At 50.6% G+C, this 19,842-nt stretch overlaps 11 protein-coding genes across 11 annotated transcripts; 7 read left to right on the forward strand and 4 right to left on the reverse strand.

The window, feature by feature from the left end:
* Window positions 1-553: 553 nt before the first annotated feature.
* Window positions 554-1,891, forward strand: AA0111_g11012 (hypothetical protein; the record flags this gene model as incomplete). Its single annotated transcript, XM_028644830.1, has 4 exons — window positions 554-663; window positions 714-847; window positions 897-1,306; window positions 1,364-1,891. 4 exons carry the CDS (start codon window positions 554-556, stop codon window positions 1,889-1,891), a joined length of 1,182 nt encoding a protein of 393 aa, XP_028501382.1.
* Window positions 1,892-2,181: 290 nt separating this feature from the next.
* Window positions 2,182-3,320, reverse strand: AA0111_g11013 (hypothetical protein; the record flags this gene model as incomplete). Its single annotated transcript, XM_028644831.1, has 2 exons — window positions 2,182-3,132; window positions 3,183-3,320. 2 exons carry the CDS (start codon window positions 3,318-3,320, stop codon window positions 2,182-2,184), a joined length of 1,089 nt encoding a protein of 362 aa, XP_028501383.1.
* A 1,642-nt stretch (window positions 3,321-4,962) lies between these two features.
* AA0111_g11014 (hypothetical protein) lies at window positions 4,963-6,615 on the forward strand (the record flags this gene model as incomplete). The annotated part of the gene is made up of 1 exon (XM_028644832.1): window positions 4,963-6,615. One exon carries the CDS (start codon window positions 4,963-4,965, stop codon window positions 6,613-6,615), a length of 1,653 nt encoding a protein of 550 aa, XP_028501388.1.
* Window positions 6,616-7,125: 510 nt separating this feature from the next.
* Window positions 7,126-7,311, forward strand: AA0111_g11015 (hypothetical protein; the record flags this gene model as incomplete). Its single annotated transcript, XM_028644833.1, has 1 exon — window positions 7,126-7,311. The coding sequence occupies one exon, from the start codon at window positions 7,126-7,128 to the stop codon at window positions 7,309-7,311; it is 186 nt and encodes a 61-aa protein (XP_028501389.1).
* A 79-nt stretch (window positions 7,312-7,390) lies between these two features.
* On the forward strand, window positions 7,391-8,608 carry AA0111_g11016 (hypothetical protein; the record flags this gene model as incomplete). Its single annotated transcript, XM_028644834.1, has 2 exons — window positions 7,391-7,971; window positions 8,221-8,608. 2 exons carry the CDS (start codon window positions 7,391-7,393, stop codon window positions 8,606-8,608), a joined length of 969 nt encoding a protein of 322 aa, XP_028501386.1.
* A 524-nt stretch (window positions 8,609-9,132) lies between these two features.
* Window positions 9,133-10,929, forward strand: AA0111_g11017 (hypothetical protein; the record flags this gene model as incomplete). The annotated part of the gene is made up of 4 exons (XM_028644835.1): window positions 9,133-9,175; window positions 9,232-9,951; window positions 10,005-10,597; window positions 10,654-10,929. 4 exons carry the CDS (start codon window positions 9,133-9,135, stop codon window positions 10,927-10,929), a joined length of 1,632 nt encoding a protein of 543 aa, XP_028501387.1.
* A 271-nt stretch (window positions 10,930-11,200) lies between these two features.
* Window positions 11,201-13,060, reverse strand: AA0111_g11018 (Siderophore iron transporter; the record flags this gene model as incomplete). The annotated part of the gene is made up of 3 exons (XM_028644836.1): window positions 11,201-12,132; window positions 12,188-12,801; window positions 12,858-13,060. The coding sequence occupies 3 exons, from the start codon at window positions 13,058-13,060 to the stop codon at window positions 11,201-11,203; spliced, it is 1,749 nt and encodes a 582-aa protein (XP_028501380.1).
* A 705-nt stretch (window positions 13,061-13,765) lies between these two features.
* AA0111_g11019 (hypothetical protein) lies at window positions 13,766-14,806 on the reverse strand (the record flags this gene model as incomplete). The annotated part of the gene is made up of 2 exons (XM_028644837.1): window positions 13,766-14,309; window positions 14,403-14,806. The coding sequence occupies 2 exons, from the start codon at window positions 14,804-14,806 to the stop codon at window positions 13,766-13,768; spliced, it is 948 nt and encodes a 315-aa protein (XP_028501381.1).
* A 406-nt stretch (window positions 14,807-15,212) lies between these two features.
* On the forward strand, window positions 15,213-16,492 carry AA0111_g11020 (D-galactonate dehydratase; the record flags this gene model as incomplete). Its single annotated transcript, XM_028644839.1, has 3 exons — window positions 15,213-15,388; window positions 15,454-15,675; window positions 15,745-16,492. The coding sequence occupies 3 exons, from the start codon at window positions 15,213-15,215 to the stop codon at window positions 16,490-16,492; spliced, it is 1,146 nt and encodes a 381-aa protein (XP_028501427.1).
* Window positions 16,493-16,897: 405 nt separating this feature from the next.
* On the forward strand, window positions 16,898-18,514 carry AA0111_g11021 (hypothetical protein; the record flags this gene model as incomplete). Its single annotated transcript, XM_028644840.1, has 1 exon — window positions 16,898-18,514. The coding sequence occupies one exon, from the start codon at window positions 16,898-16,900 to the stop codon at window positions 18,512-18,514; it is 1,617 nt and encodes a 538-aa protein (XP_028501426.1).
* Window positions 18,515-18,836: 322 nt separating this feature from the next.
* AA0111_g11022 (hypothetical protein) lies at window positions 18,837-19,552 on the reverse strand (the record flags this gene model as incomplete). The annotated part of the gene is made up of 2 exons (XM_028644841.1): window positions 18,837-19,244; window positions 19,298-19,552. The coding sequence occupies 2 exons, from the start codon at window positions 19,550-19,552 to the stop codon at window positions 18,837-18,839; spliced, it is 663 nt and encodes a 220-aa protein (XP_028501425.1).
* Between the last annotated feature and the right edge of the window lie 290 nt (window positions 19,553-19,842).

Consider the following 19,842-nt stretch of genomic DNA (forward strand, 5'->3'; position numbering starts at 1 on the left):
GAACCCTAAAGCTGCTAGCTTGACAAGTACATATACCATAACATCTTGTTCTAACTAGTATCTCTTATCTATGTATTCCTCGCACGTATTCTATATGACGTGCTAATATAAATCGTACCCAAGATAACTCACAAATGTAATGCTAGTAGGGTTCAGATGTACATCCACTACGTAAAGGGGAGAAACTAACCATCTTATCAGAGTAGAGTACTCTTTCCTACTACAATAAATTGTATTCAATGTAGTTTTTTTTTAGAGAATCTAGAAGTCTATAATGCTGTTAATCTTTATAATCGCTGTTGTTAGGAGCTAACGTAAGCTACACGGCATGATCTCGGAGTTTGAAGATGCGCATCGTGGAAGTAGACGTTACGTGGGGTAATGCCGTCACAGGTTCAAATTAGCACCTGCTGTATTGAGCAAAGCCCCGCACTATCTCATAGGGCGTACGGGCGGCTATCATAGGTATACAACATCGTAGCAAACAGCGTAAAAACTCCAATACTGTATTCTTGACTCCTATCGTCTCGCCATAACTTTCGACATTAGCATCATGACTTTCGATATCTCCAAATCCCGGGCGCGCTTCCCCGCACTTCAACAAGATCAGGTGTTTCTCGATAATGCTGGAGGCAGTCAAGCCTTGGGCGATGTGATCGACTCGTTAGTGAAATGCGGAATGCGCGAGTGGAACTGAACTGATAGATGTCCAGCATAACTCAATACCTCTCCAAGACCAATGTTCAGCTTGGCGCTTCTTACCATACTGGCTCTCAATCGAACACGAAGTATGAACAGGGCTACCAAGCGGCTGCCAAGTACATGAATGCTGGCCGCGATGAAATCGGTAACAGAACTTTTAATATCAGCAACCTTCTCTTACTGATAGTAACCAGTTCTTGGTGCTTCAACAACCCAGCTTTTCATGAATCTCGGCTCCTCGCTACAGTTTCCCTCAGGCTCTGAGATCATTCTCACAAAGATGGAGCATGAGACTAACGTCAAGCCCTGGCTCTTCATGGCCGAGCGCCTCGGTTTGACTGTAAAGTGGTGGGCGTCGCCAAAAGAGGATGGACTCAAACTCACAGCAGAGAACCTCAAGCCATTGTTGAGCGATAAAGTAAAGTTTGTAGCATGTACACACGTCAGCAACATTCTGGGAACGATCCATGATGTGAAGTCTATTGCAAAAGCAGTGCACGAGGTCGGTGCACTGTTCTGCGTTGACGGCGTGAGCTACGCACCGCATCGTGCAATTGACGTGAAGGATTTTGGAGTTGACTTCTACGCGTTCAGCTGGTACAAGGTCTGTCTTGGAAGTTCTTTCCTCTTCATGCATTACAATATTGACGAGATGACATAGGTTTACGGCCCTCACATCGCCGCGCTCTACGCCAGCAACTCGGCCCAACAACACATGAAGTCCATGAGCCATTACTTCAACCCCACAAAAACCCTAGAAGACAAGATTGGCTTCGCAGGATCAAACTATGAGTGTGTTCAGTCAATCCCTACCATCACCGCATACCTCACCGACGCTTTCGAAACCATCACCGAACATGAAGGAAAATTACAAAGCATCCTGCTCGACTATCTGAACTCACGCTCAGATGTCACGATCCTTGGGTCCACGTCGAGCGATAACAAAGAAAGGGTGCCTACAGTGTCATTTACAGTCAAAGGTATGAGCAGCAAGGCAATCGTGGCTGAGGCGGAGAAGATCAGCAATTATGGATTCAGGTGGGGGCATTTCTATTCAAAGAGACTCTGCGATGATCTATTGAAGCTGGAGCCGGAGGGTGTGACAAGGGTCAGCATGGTACACTACAACACTGAAGACGAGATCAAGGGATTGGTCGAGGTATTGAAGAAGGTCCTTCCGCAGGTTTAGGGCAGTGCTGTGGAGTGTATCGTGCTACTAACCACTATGAGGTATTGTAGTCAAAAGAAGCAACCCAGAAAGAGTACTCCTCTAGTCGGTAATGGTCCATTTTGGTTCCATCTTGCGGTGATTGTCACTCCGTTCAGTGCGTTGGAGCCAGATGATCGGACCAAGGACGTTCTTTTCCCAGGCTACCACGCAATTTCATTGTACGGTAAGGCTGAATAGTAGCCATGGCTACCATATGCGAGTGCCTGAAAATCGATCTCGCAGTGCAAATATCCCTCTGACGTCCACGCCTACTGCACAGGAACAGCGTCATCTTCCAGCGCGTCCACTCTCCAGGTTCCACGTGGTAGGTATCTACCCGCGTAGGTCGGCTTACCGAAGACCTCCCGAGTGTGTGCAACACTTTCGCCAGGCACCGAAAGTTGGAACGTAATGCTACTACTGGTGGGGCATGCGAGTTGAAGTCTAATAAATTGGCGAACAACAAATCCATCGCTTGCAATACCGTAGTCCTCGCGAAAGAAGGTGAAATCCATGATCAGACGGATGGCCATCGTGCTACCTCGATGCAATGCTAAGCTTGTCCGCATGAGAAAATGGGTTAAGGAGCCCTCAGCGTGAAGCCATATCAGATCTGCTCTGCCGAAGCCATGCGAGTCATCCAAGAAGTGCCGTCTGAGTTCACTGCTCATCTGGAGAAGGGTGGATGGATGAAGATCGTGTGGAAGGCGTGGCAGGCCACAGCGTGCCACGTATTGCTCTTCAATGTACTCTGTGTAGCTCTTGAGTCCCTCAATCACCTCATAAATCCTAGAAGCAGAGTTATACTTTTCCTTGTCGGTGAAATTGAGGAGCTTGAAGGTGATCGATAGGCACATTTGCATATGGCCACGCTCTGTGATAGAGTAGGCTTCCTGACGAATCAACTTATTGACCCTCAATATGCCCACTGAAGGCGCAGTATAGTAAATCCACTTGGCATCTGCCCCAGAGGATGATCGATATACCGGCATGGCTGTCAACTGGTCATAGATGCGAAGACGTAGATCGACAGGCAAGCACATGAACGGAAAGATGCTAGGGCTGGTGCTTGTAGTGGCTGGTTCGCTGCCTTCGTAGCGGTCAACCCTTGACTTGTCGTCATTCTTATCGAGAGAGGGCGAGGGTTCACAGTGGGCTCCTGGGTATTTCGCTTGGTTTGTGGAAGTACCGTCTTGCGTATCGCCGCATTTTTCGCTAGCCTAATTGTGGCGAGCATAGTGAGACTAGGTCAAGAATTTGTTAGATATACCGTAATGGCGGTTTCTTGAACGAGGGAACCCAGATCTGTGTCTGTACCTGGACTTGCGAGATCGTCTGGGCAACCCACCTCTACCGGCGGCATGTCCACAGTATTGGTGTCTATCGCGACATCCGTGGTTTGCGCCATTTTGAGGCTTCTGATATAACTTAGTGTTGACTGGCAGAGAGAGTCAGTGTGCAGGCAAAAACTAGCTTTGCTGAAAAATCAATCACTTTCACCTTCACCTTCAGTCTCGGAACTCAACAGAAAGAGGGATCTTGGCGCTCTAGACGTCAGGGATTTCTTACAATGCGCATGAGGCGAACTTGTCTTGTGGTAGCAAGAGCAAAGTATGGTCTCTATCGACAAGAGCCAATACCGCCCCAGGCACGATTTAGGCGCCTTTGGCTGTTGCATTTTCGAGATGCTTCTCAAATGCATCCATTGGAATGGATGTATAGTAGGCAGACTTGATGATGTAGCTATCAAGGCGTACTGGGAGGTGGCCTGACGCCATTGGGTGTGCGCTCAATGAAGTTGCTATCGTGACAACTACTTATACAGTAACGTCTTGTTCCAACTGATATCTCATGCACGTGTTTCATGTGACGTACCAATGTAGTTTGTCCCCAAAACAAAAACCAATGACCGTTACCATACAGATCACACCTCCTCCGTAAAGTAGAAAGGCAGTTCTACGTTTCCATGCAACGTGAATCGCACGCTCGTTATCTGAAGCGCCAACTGTTGCTGACCTGATATATTCCCGAGAGAAGCACCGAGGATTCATGGGTGCTATAATGTGCGCCGTTCCAAAACGCAGCATTGTTATAATTTATAAGGGACACTGCTTGTATATTTGAATCGAAAGATGAGAAGCAAGAGCTTACATCCGACGACCGGGGAGTGAATCTAGGTTGAGCGGTAGAAGGGCAGGAGCCTACTGTAGAGGAATCGCTCGTCTGCTGCTCTAATGATGTCTACTCGGATCGGTCTCTGCGTTAGGACTCTCACGCGTGTTCTCGATGTTTGTACAGATCCTTAGCTTGGTTTCTCGAAGTGCTGGTGGTCTTGCCTGTGTCAGTAGCACAACCATCGCGTAACTTCCTTTTACACATTAGTCTCAAGCGAATACAACATGCTGCATAAGCAAGTGCCCATAGAATTTGTACCTTCGGAGCAAGACAGATTGTTGGTAGGCTACAGCCCTTTCCGAATGTCTTCCGGGTCAGCAGACGACTGCATCGCGTCCGCCGTCACGGAGAATCTAGCGTGTAGGATCAAGAAGATTGGACAAAACGTAATTGGCGCTCGGACCTTGCTTTGCCACCCGCACGCCACGCGTCTTCTAACTTCCCCTCTCCTCTATATTACTCCATCTTCATCTCATCTTACACGACATCATGGCAAATCTTCGAGTTCGGGAAAAGTCACGGCTTCGAGGATAGCCACCGGCAATGACGACGTCGATCACCCGGGCACTACCCTGTCGGAAAAACTCTAGCCGAACTGCACCAATGAGGAAGACTTGCTGTAGAGCCGGTCCGACGACCCCATACCTGGAGCGGCGACTACCCCGGGTTTCCAATGTAAACACGGGTTTTTGAGCGGTAGCGCGCCCATCAAGAGTTTCATGTGGGGTAGTCGATGAGCATATTACGAGAGACAAGGTTCTCCAGAAATGACATGTGCGACTAGTAACCATGCAGTATCGTAGCATTGGATGTATAAGTACCTCGCATCATCATCCCGCGATGGACCGGTATCTCCACCAAGGACATCAGCCACCATGTTCTTCTCTACGGCTATTGCACTCGTTGGCCTTCTGACGTGCTCGTCCATTGGAAGCCCGCTCAGCAACAAGAACGAGCTTACAAGTCGGGCTGAGACATTTAACAATCCAGTCTTGTGGGAAGACTATCCCGATCTTGACGTCTTCCGGATAGGCGATGTGTTCTATTACTCGTCGTCGACTTTCGCCTTCTCGCCAGGCGCGCCGGTATTAAAGTCCTATGACCTCGTCAATTGGACCCCAGTAACTCACAGCGTACCGAGGCTGAACTTTGGCTCGCAATACGACCTCGATAACCCATCGAACCGCGCTTACGTCAAAGGTATCTGGGCCAGCACACTCAGGTATCGAAAATCGACCGACAAGTTCATCTGGATCGGCTGCATCCAATCTACTGGCAAGTCATACATGTGGACTGCCGGTGGAACCAAGGCTGCCGCCAATAATGGCGAAGTTTCGAACTGGAATTGGACTGCTGCAGGCTCATTTCCGAAGTGCTACTATGACAATGGACTTTTCATTGATGACGATGACACCATGTACATAGTGTACGACAAATATCAGCTCAAGGTTGCCCAGTTGAACGCAGACGGCACAGCAGAGGTCAGAAGTCAGCAAGTCTATGAGGATCCAAATGGACTTTATCTTGAGGGTTCGCGAATGTACAAGATCAAGGGGAAATACTACATCTTCGCCACAAAGCCAGCCGACGACGAGTGGGTGTTGAAGTCGGACAGCCCATGGGGCCCATATGAGGCGCGCATCTTGGTCGACAGCATCAAGGGGCCTTTGGCCAATGCGGGCAACAGTCACCAAGGTGGCGTAGTTGACGACAAGAACGGGAACTGGTACTACGTCGCATTTATGGATTCCTACCCTGGTGGACGTATACCTGTGGTTGCACCTTTGACCTGGACGGCAGATGGATGGCCGGAAGTCGTAAGAGTCAACGGCGAGTGGGGCAAGACATATCCTAAACCAGTCACAACGGACAAAACTGTCCCTCCACCTACAGGTCTCGATAAATTCACCGGAACAGCTCTAAGCAATGAATGGGAGTGGAACCACAACCCCGACAACAGCAAGTGGAGCCTGGCAGGTGGTGCTGGCGGTCTCAAGCTCCAGACCGCTACCGTCACTACTGATCTCTATTCCGCGCGCAACACCTTAACACATCGCATCCTTGGCCCGAAGTCATCGGGAACCTTCAAGATTGACATCAGTAAGATGGCTGTTGGTGATCGTGCAGGTGCCGTGCTTTTCCGCGATACTGGAGCGTACATCGGTTTCCACAAAGATGGCTCAACAACCAAGCTTGTCATGGTCAACAATCTGAAAATGAACGCGGACTGGACCACGAACTCTACCGGTACTGTCGCCGCTACAGGACCTGCTCTCGCGTCCGGTGTCACAGAGTTCTGGCTCCGCGTTGAGTCGGACATTACGCCTGCCTTTGGTACCAACACCATGCGACAAACGACGTTCTGGTATTCTACGGATGGAAGCAAATTTTTGCAGCTGGGCCCAGCATTCAACATGGCTAACACCTGGCAATTCTTCACAGGTTACAGGTTTGGTGTTTTTAATTTCGCGACAGCGAAGTTGGGTGGGCAGGTCACAGTCAAGAGTTTCGAGTTGAAGCTGGTATAGACGAAGTGTGTATTACGAATACGATATAGCAATATCTATGCTTCAGTTGGTTTATCTCGACCGATCCTATGAGCACATCTATGATGCTTTCTTGTAGGAGCTCCGAAATATCAATCATACTGTGAAGAGCCGCACCGGAGATAAGTCACAGTCGCTGTGCCTGCGGATGTTATGGTGACACCATCGGCGTCCATGTTTCTACGGTAAAGGGCACGCGCGAGCTCTGTTTGTATGTGTGCATCCAAATAGCGTCGAGGATTTCCCCTATCATGATACATTGATACTAACCCATTCATTCATCCCCACAATTACATGTGTATCATGCGTGACTTCACACAATCACATGAGCATGCAATCACACAAACGTAGGCTGTCTAGCGTCCATATAAGGCCTTACCTCAATCCCTCTCAGTTGTCGAAGCCGAGTCAGCTTGCTATATATATATACGACATCAGCGTTTTGTAAGACCGCAAACATTCTTTTACTTATTATAGAACCTTGAGATCAAGATGGGTCACGGCTACCACCACCACAATCACGAAAAGAAGCCCCTGCAGTGGTTCGCATCGCCGCTGGCCGAGGATCACCATAAGAAAGAGCATCAGAGCCCACCGATCACTCGCGAAAACACACAGGCAGTCCTCGATATCGGAACTCAGAGTGACGATGTCGATGACGGTCCTCCACTAAGCTAGCCCATAGATAAGCTGGCCACCCCACCAAAACGAGACACCTACACAAAACACGCTATATCTCTCAACAACGCTTTACAATATGGACGCTCGTGAAGCAGCCTTACGATCAGCTATCAGCGATCTCAACACAGGTGTTTATTCTAGCCAGCGAGCTGCAGCTAAGGCGTACGGTATCCCTCGGTCAACTCTCTCGACGCGCCTAAATGGCGTCACCAACAGACGCATTAGCCATCAGCACCGGCAGCGGCTGACCCCTCTACAAGAGGATTTCCTCGTTGACTGGATCCTCGAAGAGGACGCTCGCGGCTACCCCCCTCCACACGCGCGCGCGCGAGAAATGGCGAATCGAATCCTGCGTATGAATGGCGACGCTCAGCCTGTTGGCAAGCTCTGGGTCTCCTACTTCATTAAGCGCCAGCCACGCGTCGCCTCAGTTATCGGCCGGAAGATCGACGCTCAGAGAGTTGAGGCGTCTACGTCAGATCAGCTGCGCGCGTTCCTTGAGCACTATGAGCAGACGCGAGAGCGCCTCAGTATACAGGCAGAGAATACATATAATATGGATGAGACAGGGATCGCCCTAGGCGTATGTACGAATACTAGAGTCCTTGCTAGAGCATCAAAGAAGAAGGCTGACGTTAAGTCGCCAGAGAATCGCGAGTGGGTGTCAATAATTGAGTGTGTGTTAGCGATAGGGCGGAAGCTACGCTGCGCGGTCATCTTTAAGGGCCAGAGCCTACAGACAACCTGGTTCCTAGCTAAATTAGTACCTAGCTGGCTCTATACAACGTCTGAGAATGGATGGACCTTAAACGCGATAGGTCTTGAGTGGCTACAGCGTATATTTCTCCCTGAGACAGCGCTAGCAGATGGTTAATACTGATTCCTAATTCTTGACGGTCATGGCAGCCATATTAGTCTAGACTTCCTCCTGCTCTGCAAACAGCACAAGGTCTACCTCCTTTATCTACCTGCGCACTCCTCACACGTCCTACAGCCTCTAGACCTTGCTCTATTCTCTGTTATTAAGTCAAGTTACCGCCGGCAGATCCAGGACCTAGCCTCGCTCGACGACGCAGCGCCTGTAAAGAAGGAGCGCTTTATTACCTGCTACTATCAAGCTAGAGAGGAAGGCTTTACAGAGCGTGTGATTCGAGCTGGCTGGCGAGCTGCTGGCCTCTGCCTATTTAATATCAATCACGTGCTTAGCTCATCGCAAGTCTCGCAGCAGCCAGCTACACCTCTACGCCCAAAGCGACCTCGATCACCTATCGAGGCCTTCCTCTCTACACCCTAGGGCCCTCGCGATATCTACCTTGCGCAGCAGGATATCTAGAGTCATGAAAATCTCAGTCGCAAGACTTGGCTTTTGCTACAGAAAGCAGGCAAGGCGCTGGCAAGTGCGAATACGAGAGCAGTAGGGCTGGAAGCAGAGAAAAGACGCCTTGAGGCTGAACTAGAGATCGCTCTCCCTTAGGCCCCTCGCAAGTGCGTCCAAGTAGACCCAAATCAACGCTTTGCGGAAGTTGAGGATATCATGGCGGCGATACATAGATCGGCAGCTACAGCGGCCCAGCGAGATAGAGCTATTATAGAGAGGGCTACAGAGAGGGCTGCAGCAGCTACAGCAGCTGCAACTCTTCAATCTATGTGTAGCCAATGGCAATTGTAAAGCGTTGTTGAGAGATATAGCGTGTTTTGTGTAGGTGTCTCGTTTTGGTGGGGTGGCCAGCTTACCCGGGTGGCCAGCTTATCTATGGGCTAGCTTACAGGCCAGGGCAGATGACACCAAGTTGCACGAGATGCCAGAGTTTCAGCGCCATGCTGAAGCGACAACTCAAGAACTCTTCTTTGATCTCTGCAAGTCTGCCAACACCCTTTCTCATTGAAGATCGCATCGCTGATAACATGTTCTTACAGTTTTCGTCGCCAACTTGACTACGTTCACGTCGCTTAAGGAGATCAACGACAGCGCCTCTCTTACCGCGTATATCGGCTTCTTCGCACTCCTCTGGATGACATGGTACTCGAACTCCCTATTCGATGTTCGATTCACCGCAGACTGCATCTTCGAGCGATGCGCCAAGGCTCTGCACTACGCTGTCATGGTCGGCTTCGCTGTCGTTGGTCCCGCTTGGGAGCCTGGAAAAGCTACAAGCTCCCTCCAGAAGTATCAAGTCTTGTCATTCATCCTTATGGTCTCTCGCCTGGTACTTGCTGCTCAGTACGCCGTGACGTTGTTCTTCTTGCGTAAACATCGAAGAACAATCCTTCCGATGTCTCTAGTCATCGGCTCAACGCTTGGTGCCGCGCTCATATATGGGTCCATTACGGCTGCGCTACCGAAAGAGACATGCAACGTTGAGTTGGGTGTTTGCAAGAAATTTACGACGCACTTTCATATCGCATGGTACGCTATCAGCACCCTAGAGATCATCTTCACAGTCGGGATATCGTGCATTTGGCGCGTCATCTCCTTCAAAGGCACACATCTTGTGCAGCGCATGTCGTTACTCACTCTGATCATCCTTGGGGAAGGCATTATCGTCATCTGCAAGGCTATCTCCAAGATCGTCAAGAACGGCTCGCAGTTTGATGACGCACTCACTGGTCAGATTGCCGCCGCAGTGCTAATCATTTGTATGTACAAGATCGTCCACTTAGCTGAGAGCCCGACCACTAACATCCACTAGATCTACTGTACATGCTTTACTTCGATCGAATGCATGAAGAGCACTTCGGTACCATCAAGCAGCAAGTCTGGGCCTCGTTGCATTTCTTCTTACACATCACGCTGGTCTTGGTCCTACAAGGTGTCTCATACCTTATCATGTGGGTTGTCGCCTTGATCCGAATGGACAACGTTGATGGAAAATTCCGCGAAATTGAAGCGCTTAGCGTTAACGGCGCTTATGCAAATGGTACCCTCTTCGCGAATGCTCTCCGTCAAAAAATTGATACGTACCTTTGGAATACCATTCCCAAGGGCGTCGACGCAAGCAAAGCACTCGAGACATGGAACAGCAGTTTGATCGTACTAGCGCAGAGCTTCGACAACCTGCAGAAGGACAAAGCAAACTTGACAGCTGTGGACATGATCACCACTAGCCTGAATAATGCAGAAAGCATGGCGATTCAGACCATGTTCGACAGCCTTTCCATCTCGGTACCCAAGACAGCGAAGACAACGACCGAAAACGTTCTGAACAAGGTCTTCGACAAGGCCAGTCTCCTCAAGAAGTATGAGATGCGATTCGAGCTTGTCTTTGACTATGTCTTCCTCTCGGTAAGTCGTCTTTGCCCCTTTCCACCACTCTCATATCTTGCTAACACATACTGCAGGCCGGTCTCGCCATTTTATTCATGGCTATAATTGCCTTCATCTCGTTGCCGGACAAGAAACGCCACCTTCGTCAATATATGCGCCTCTTGTTCAGCGTTATCCTCGGCCTCGCGATCTGTCTGATATGCCTCGTTAATACCAACAAGCCGAATCAAAAGCACTACATGGAGAGCAACTGGATGTTACCGACCATCTGCATAATCTTCGCTGTCTGTGTACTGGTGAGCCATGCGAGGCCTTGGTGGCATTCTCATCACAGGTGGCATGGGGCTTGAGGAAGTGAGTAGCATCAAAAGAATGCAGTGATACGGGTAGAATAGACTCTAAGTTCGGCTATAAGAGCTGCACTGCGACTGTTCCCTTTGACGTTCTACAGGCCTTTGTCGGGAACTCGATTTCATGTCTATACTTGGTTGTAGTATGTAGGATCAGGCAATGTGAGAATAGAATTTATTCCTAGATGAAGGAGCTCTTCTATTTGACCCCTCCTCTTCAATTTGAACCCCTCTCGTCTCCAAGTATTCCCCACTATCACTGACCTGGCGCCTAAAAGACCCGTCCTTTGTTTTGTTGCATCTTTGCAACGTTGAAGTTCTTGATTAAGAAGACCCAAACAAGACACAGTCCCATGATTGCCGTACCCGCAATCAGCATCCTCTTCTGTGCAATGCCATAAGCCTCTTCGATTGCTAACCTCGTCGCACTTCCTCTCTCATAACTCAACTGCTCATCCAAGCTTCCATAGATAAGGTCGAAGTTCTCCATGGCCTCAGCTGGCAGCAAATCCATCAGGGCTTGCGGGAAGGAGTTCGTCCAGATAGCACCAGAGATGGTGGATCCAACTGCACCGCCTAGCCATCCAAAGATGTTAAGAAGGGCGAGTACTGATGCAATATGTTGATGATCCGCGGCAGCCATGACGGCAATCTGCTCGCAGAGAATGATGATAGAACCACCGATTGCAATCAAGACTTGGCACATGACCAGATATCCGACGCTGGTGTTTGGGTGGCGGAAGTAGATCATGAGACCTTGACCGAGAATATAGATTGGTACGGCGATGAAGAGAAGCCAGCGGAAGTAGCCAGTCTTGCTGATGATGAGACCGACTGACAGGAGCAAGACACCAGAAAGGACATCGAAGGTCGAAGCAACATAGCCTGCTTCAGCGATAGTAAGATTGGTGACTACCTGCAGGAACGAGGTAAAGTAGGAGTTCCAGGCGTAGTACGAGATCTGGTATGTGAAGGAAAGGAGACATGCGCCGAGGACCGAGCGGCTAGTCAAGAGGTCGAAAGGCAGGAAGGGCTTTCCTGCCGTGAAGCGCTCATGGAGGCCGAACAATATGAGTAGGACGAAACCAACGACCAACATCGCGATGATGTAGCCTGTTGACCAACCGTTAGGTGCTGAGTCGGCGAGAGTGAACGGGAGGAGGAAGATGACAAGACCGGCGGCTAGTAAGAAAGCACCAGGAACTGTATAACTGTCAGTATGAATTGATACACATACGCGGTAGCATATTAGACGAACCGTCAAACTCTCGAATGTGGAAGATGATGCTCTGCATCAGGTTTCTTCCACTCGACTCGCGCTCCAGTACACCAGTCTGCTTCGCCTTCCGTAAGTTGAGCTTCAGCACAACGAACAGTGGGGCAGCCACAAAAGGCAGGATGATAGCGAAAGTGCCGAAACCCCAGCGCCAATTGATGTTGTTATAGAATCCCTCGGCCGCCTTTGGTCCAGCGAATGCTGTGATGATGTATGGCGAAGAGGTAAAAGCGAAAGCCAAACCTCGGTGCTTCAGACTACTAGAATCTGCCGTGATAACATCGACACAGTAGATCATACCACCAAATCCAATCGTGTAAAAGACCTGCGCTGCGCAGTATGTAGCCAGATTTGTAGATGCAGCCATGATGATTAAACCAAGGGTAGCAAAACACACCATAGTAGCGAAACCTTCAGCACGACCCCATAGATCAAGCAACTTGGCGGTCGGGATGTAGACCGCTGCGGCCATGGAGTTGGATACGATGGAGATGACGGTAAGTAACGAGTGTTCTTCAAATCCGGAGGTTACGTAGGGCGTAAGGTTGCCGGTAATGGATGATTGGAAAGCATTTGTGAGGTACAAAAACCACATGCTATGAGCTGTGTTAGTTCCTGGATCGATATATAGCTGAGGGGTTGAGCGACGTACCATATGAATGCGCATGCCAGAGACGTCTTAGTCCACGCCAAAGTGACAGCCTCTACCTCTCGCACACCCTCTTGTGCAGACTGTGATGGCATATTAGCCTCCTCAACCTTGCGAATCGCATCTTCCTCATCAACAGACATGTTGCCAATGCTCTTTTCCCTAGTAGGCTCGGTGCCGGGCTGGACAGTAGCGATAGAATCCATGATCGCCAACGAGTCTCTCAACGACCTGAAAACGTAGACAGAGCAATAGAATGAACAGCGCTCCCATCAGGCAGGGCCACAAAGTTCAAATACATTCCCATAGCTCTGGGTCTGGCGCGGCAGCGCAAGCAAAGCGTGATGCTTGTGTGGGCCAACATACCTAAGCCAAAGCTTCTCGCGCTGGACGCCTTGGAGCTAGAGCTTGTCCCGGAGCTTGACCACGACCTCGCGACCACAGAGCCAGACGGCATACACGAGGTGTTGGGTAAGGCCTTAACCGTACTAGGCACGAACGGGAGATGATCTAACTTCGCGTAGTATGGTGTTGATGGAGCAATCTTATCAGATGGATCCCTAGACCGGGTCTAGAGACGGCCTGAAAACCATCTTCGGCACCCTTCCGGTACTACGAGCTCCACGCCCGTGATTCGCTTGTGATTGGCGACATTAGGACAAAGAGGCACGACGAGTATGGTTTTGTGGCGTGCGAAAATTTGCGCATGGTTCGATGATGGGTGGAGCGCATATCAGATGGTTTTTTGATCTTATCTTATCTTGATCTAGATCAGCAGCTAGACGCGAACACGACACGCCTCGTTTTCTAACGCCGAGTGGCGCTTGCATAGCGCTCATAACAATGGGGGAAACGATGGAAAAACACCTGGACCTCTGTCAAAGCGGTTGCCTGGATTCACAATGCTTACTCTACTTGAAGTCCTTCTCAGTCAACGAATCTTCCATCTTTTGTATCCTTTCCCAGGTTTCGCTCCACTTCTCCCACTCGCCCTCAGGCAGCTTACCCTTGATTGGGAGTCTTCCACCTTCCATTGTTCCAAAACCGGTCACCCTCTTGACTGCCTCTTTGATACCCACGATGCCGTACTTACCAATGTACTCCTCGGCCGTACTGACTGTGTACTGCAACTGCTTCATCTTCTTGAGATTCTCATCCGTTATCGGTCTTGTCTCGGCTAGCTTCATCAAAGAGCATACGGTCTTGGGGTATATAGCCGCGAGACCATCGATGACACCTGCCGCGTCGAAAATGACGATGGGACCGAGTTGTTGGCCGAGACCAGAGTAGACGCGGAATTTGTTGTGGTCGATTTTGGGGTCAAGTGACACTTGGTTGTGCCATGAGACGACTGCATGCGACATCTTGCAACCGACGATGTTGGGGTGTTGGGCGAGGATGCGGTAGGTTTCGGGTGTGACCATTACGCCGTTGGTTACGCCAGGGTAGTTGTAACTATTACTCCGTTAGTAAGATGCGAATGTGTTTCCGCCCATGGATACATGCATTAGTACTGGCAGAGGGCTCTTGTCCGCAACAACCGTATACCATTCCCTAATGCCCTCTTGACTCGCCGCTGCGCCAAAGTACCCTGGCGCGAGCACGAGTCCCCATTGCGCGCCCGCCTTTTTGAAGTCCTCTAACCACTCCAATGTCTCGTCGACACTGTTAATCAATGTGCCGGCCATGATCGGGTAGTCCTTGAAGCCCGCCTCGTCTAACCCTTTGCGCACACCAGAAACGAGGTCGATGCGTTCTTGTCGCGACATGTGAATCGCCTCGCCCGTGGAGCCGAGCAAGACAAGACCGCGCACTCCATTTTTGGCAAGAAATACAGAGTGTTCAACTTGCGTTTGCACATCGACTGCAGGTTGCAGCGACTTTGATTCCGATTGGGGTTTGAAGAAGGTTGGGACGGGCACGAAGACGCCGGTGGGTGGTGATGAAGTCATGTTGGTGGCTTGTGTGTAGAATTGCTTTCTGGCCGCTTGGTGACGAGTTTCTTGGTTAATCGGGGTCGAAAGTCAAACAACAGGATATTATGCGCTGCGAGTACCGTGAGTTTTATTGCGCGCCTTGGTCATCCGCTCCTCGGGTTCCTTTGCTCCAGCTGCCGAAGCTACATGCCCCGCGGTGGAGCTCTTCTGGCCCTTTTGACCCCGCGCTGCCGTTCGGCTTACCGCGAAAGGGACATGGCGGCGGCAATGCGCTGATTGGACAAGATGACTTTGATGTGGACTGAGATGGCTATGTCATCTTTGAGGTGTAGGAACTTGTTCGACACCCCAAGAGTGTTACGCCTTGATCACTTGGAACATCAAAAGAGCTAGAAAAGCAAAGCAACGAAGAACGGCAGCTATGGGCAAGATTGCAAAGATCGAATACTTTCGTGTCCCACCACGTTGGCTATTCGTCAAGATCACGGATGCAGATGGGAATTTTGGCTGGGGTGAAGCATCACTGGAAGGCCATACACAAGCAGTCGAAGGGTGCTTGGACGCTTGGGCTGAGCGATATGTTGGCTTTGAAGCAGAGTGAGATTCTCCTGATATCCCAGACACTGTCGCACGCAATATCCCGAAGGCTAACGACATCGAAGTGAGATTGAACATATATGGCAGATGTGCTGGCGAACCAGTTTCTACCGCGGCGGACCAGTTTTCATGAGCGCACTGGCTGGCATTGACATCGCACTGTGGGATCTAAAAGCGAGAAAGCTCAATGTACCAATTTATCAGATATTGGGCGGGAAGGTACGCGATAGGCTCAAGGTATACGCTTGGATTGGTGGAGATAGACCAAACGATGTCAAGGAGCAAGCGTAAGTAGATTGAGTGACGACCGACCTGCTACGAAGGTCTAAGAAAGCAGTACTGATACATCGATGCAGTCTAGCACGCAAAGCTCAAGGATTCCGCGCCGTAAAGATGAACGCAACGGAAGATATAGGCTGGCTCGACTCGCCTTCAACCCTGCAATCGGCCGTCGACCGTCTCAAAACCGTTAAAGAGCTAGGCATGGACGCCGGCATGGACTTCCACGGCCGCATTCACAAACCCATGGCCAAGCAACTCGCCCGCGCCCTGGAACCACACCACCCACTTTTCATTGAAGAACCTCTACTCTCCGAACACATCGGCGGCATCAAGTCTTTGCACGAGCTAACCTCTATTCCCATCGCACTGGGAGAACGTCTCCACTCACGCTGGGATGTACGGCCCTTCTTGGAAGCCGGCTGCGTTGACATCCTGCAACCTGACATCTCACACATTGGCGGTATTTCAGAAATGCGACGTATAGCCTCCGCAGCCGAGACGTACGACGTTGCCATCGCACCACACTGCCCGCTAGGTCCTATTGCACTTGCTGCATGTGTTCAAGTAGATTGCACGCTACCTAATTTCGCGATTCAAGAAATGAGTTTGGGGATTCATTACAATGCTGGGAGTCAGGACCTCACATCTTACACAAAGAATCCGGAGGTCTGGGATGTGAAGGATGGGTATATTGAGTTGATGAAGGGACCAGGTTTGGGGATCGAGGTTGATGAGGAGATGATTAGACGGGAGAGTAAGGATGCGAAGGCTTGGATCAGTCCAGGGTTTATTGGGCCGGGAGGCGAGATCAGGGAGTGGTAGTGCCTGGGTATTCTCACGACATTCATGAGTGGTAAGCAAAAGTGACATAGCAATGCCTGAAGGGATTCGACTCGTTTCCACATGATCCCCGAAATGGTCAAATACGCTGTATATCTCCTAGGTATCTCACATGGTATCTACTATATGATGTGTTCCAAGGTGAAGGAGATCACAATGGTCAGCTCTCCACTTTCACCTCTTCACCTTTTTCCTATTGTCGTCTTCAGCACTGAATACGTCTTGCTATCCCAACTTACAATAGCTATGTAGCTATTGTCCGTCTACTGCTGCTCAGCAGCTCCCAGATGGTAAGTATATAAACAGCGGTCCTCCTGTCCCTCCCCTCTTTCTTCAGCTCATACACATCCTTCTCACATATAAATACCATCACACAATCTCGCCTAAATGGCATTTCTCTTCTTCGCCGCCGTCTTCACTCTTTTGGGGTGGCTCGCTTGCGAGTATGACTTCTTCTCGTTCGCCTCTTCGGTCCCTGCGGCTGGTCTGCATACCATATCGTCTTCGCCTTCCTCTTCACCTTCGGCCTCTACTCCGGCTGGTCCAGTATTATCGCCATCTCTGCCACGTCGAGACCGTCGGGCTCTCGCTCGATCTCGATCTCGATCTCCTCCTCCGGTTCCTGCGTGGGCACGCCCTGGCTCCCTCCTCTCACCTCCTCGGCACCGCCTTGTCGAGGACAAGAACGACACTTTTCTGGATGTTAAATCCACAGAGACTGATGGCCTAATGGAGAGAATTTGGGATCCGATAAACGGGTGGAAGTGGGCTGCAGTCCGTGGTGAGAGATTGGCAGCGAGGATGATTCCCCTTCCGAATTCTCCTCCCCCTTCGCCCGTCGTCGCTCCAAGTTCTCCTCCTGTCGCGGTCCCTTCTGCTTTTGTTGCAGCTTCTGCGCCTGCGGCCGTTTCCGTTCCGCCTAATCCTGCACCAGCACCTATTGTCGTCTCTCCGACTCCTCGCTCGGTCGCCTCCATCCTGGCCGGCATCCCGTCCCTACCACAGGGACTCACACACGTCTTTCCGCTGCCGGCTCCAGCACCACTGTCACAGTCACAGCCTCTGTTTGGTGGGTTGTCGCTGGCGACACCTGCTAAGTATGCTTCGGGCTCCCTGGCTATGGTGCTGCCCGACCTCACAACCTCGGTTCCGATGCCGTTGGCTCCTCCTCTCCCGATTTCTCTTCTAGCTGGGGCTGACCATAAGCCCCAGGCTGATGACATATGTGGAATCGTTGCTCCGACTCCCCTTAATTCCTCTCCTTTCGCCTTTGGTGGTGGATCTGTTGGTGTTTCCGCTATGCCTGCTCCCGCTCCTCCCTCTGATATCACTTTCGGTGCCGTTTTCAACTTCACGACACCCTCCCCTTTCTCCTCTCCAGCACCTTTCTCTTCTGCCTCCGGTCGCTCCCGCGATCGACGAATTCTCAAGAGGTTCTACGAACCTCACTTCGAAGATGACAGAGACGACGACGATTCTCTCATGGAGAAATACTGGGACGCTGGATTCACCACCCTCGACTCCCTCATGCAAGCCGATATTCCAATGGTGACCGGGTGCGGGCTCGAAAACATTGCTGGATACATCTCCGGTTCTACCGTCGCCTCTTTCGAACACAATCTTCGTGACAAGGAGAACGGACTTCGCCGCTTGGCTAACCTCCTGCGTTGGCAATGCGGGTCCACTTGGCCGCAGCCCCCTGGTGGGACTGTGGCCCTTGGTCAACTTATCACCGTGCTGGCACGTGTGGATGAGTTGGTGAGGGGATTTGTAGCTGACAATGGAGGTCAGCAGCAACTGTTTGTGCAGGGTGACTTCTTCAAGTGGGCGCGGGCGTGGCGTTACTTGGAGAAGCATTGGTGGCAGGTCAGGAAGACGAAGCTGCAGCAGGAACTGAATTCTGCTATTTACGGACAGGTGGTGGAGTTGGTGAAGCTGCACCAAGCCCATTGGGCGAGATTCCTTCGTGAAGCTCCTGATGAGGGCAAAGGACGTGACTGGTGAGGTGTTGAGCAGTTCTTCTTGTTTGTGAGCGCCTTTCTGGTTTGCTATTCTTTTGTATGCTTGTTGTTGGCTGGTCCGCAATAAGTGCTGCTCTTCAGAGTCAGTAGATAGTCGAGAATCGTACCTTTTTCTGCCTTCTCATGTCATCTTCAAACCATATCTGCCAGTGTGGAAAATGTTCATTCCAGCCTACCCTGACTATGTTCAACTACTTCAAGTTCTAAAATTGATCAGCCTCCACACTCTCGAAGCACTCACGGCACCTTGACACTTCCTGGAAACTCGTTACAAACATCTGCGGATACCTCCTGGCTCTCCGGTGTTACTCCTCATCTACATCCTCCAAATCTGAATGTCCGCTGAAATGCTTGAACTTGATTAGCATTGGCGATTCGCCCAAGATTCCGGAGTGATGTGTCGGCGGTGGAGGCAGGTGAACGGGCCGAAGGCCACGAGCTAGTAAGGGTGTAGGCGGGATGATGATGTCATGTCGAGCCGGCGAGCCCACTGGAGTAGTAGATACGACAGTGGGAGAAGCCGTGATACTCGTACCATTGTGCACAGCCACAATATCGTCCAGCGTCTCGTCATCATACACTGTAAAGCTCCAGAGCATGCCCACCCATAGCCAGACAAAGCCCTCCTCATTCCAGAACCATGTGTGATCGTTAGCATACTCCATTAAAGCGTAGGTGGAAAACAAGAGTGCAGATGCACATAGACCGCCGACCTTGTAACTGTTAGCTCTCATCAACCACATATGCCGCGGGCGAGGTAACATACCATTCCAACGGTCAACTCGTGGGGTCTCGGAAAGTACCCGGGCTGTTCATACTCGGCAGCTGCGAAGAGAACAGTGGTAGCAGCTGCGATGTACGCGTATTTGTACGTGAACAAACTTGCGATGATTCTTCGATATTCTTGGCGGACACAATCGGGGACGAACGAATCCACGAATCGTGTTTGGGCGCGACATAGAAAATTAGGTGCAGCGGCGGCAGTGGGTGCGACGGTCGGAGTAGAATTTGGGTCCGCCATAGTTGGCGATGCGGTTATAGAAGCTGTTGAGTGTGTCGGTGTCATGACCGCTTTCTTTGCAACGAGCTGAGCAATCTTCGAGTAGGGGACTGTGCGTTGAGTGCGAGTGGTGAAATTATCTACCGCGCCTTCTAATGCAGAATCGTAAGCGCGAAAGCAAGGAAGGTACGTGCTGTACTGTCGATATTGGTGAATAGGTAGCAAACGACAGCCATCGAGATGACATAAACAGCAAACGCGCGTGCGCTAGATTATCCAAACATGAGGAATTGACCTGTCGAACTTCTACT

The sequence above is a fragment of the Alternaria arborescens genome (assembly GCF_004154835.1).
Source record: "Alternaria arborescens strain FERA 675 chromosome Unknown contig_42, whole genome shotgun sequence".
NCBI classification, from domain to species: Eukaryota; Fungi; Ascomycota; class Dothideomycetes; order Pleosporales; family Pleosporaceae; genus Alternaria; species Alternaria arborescens.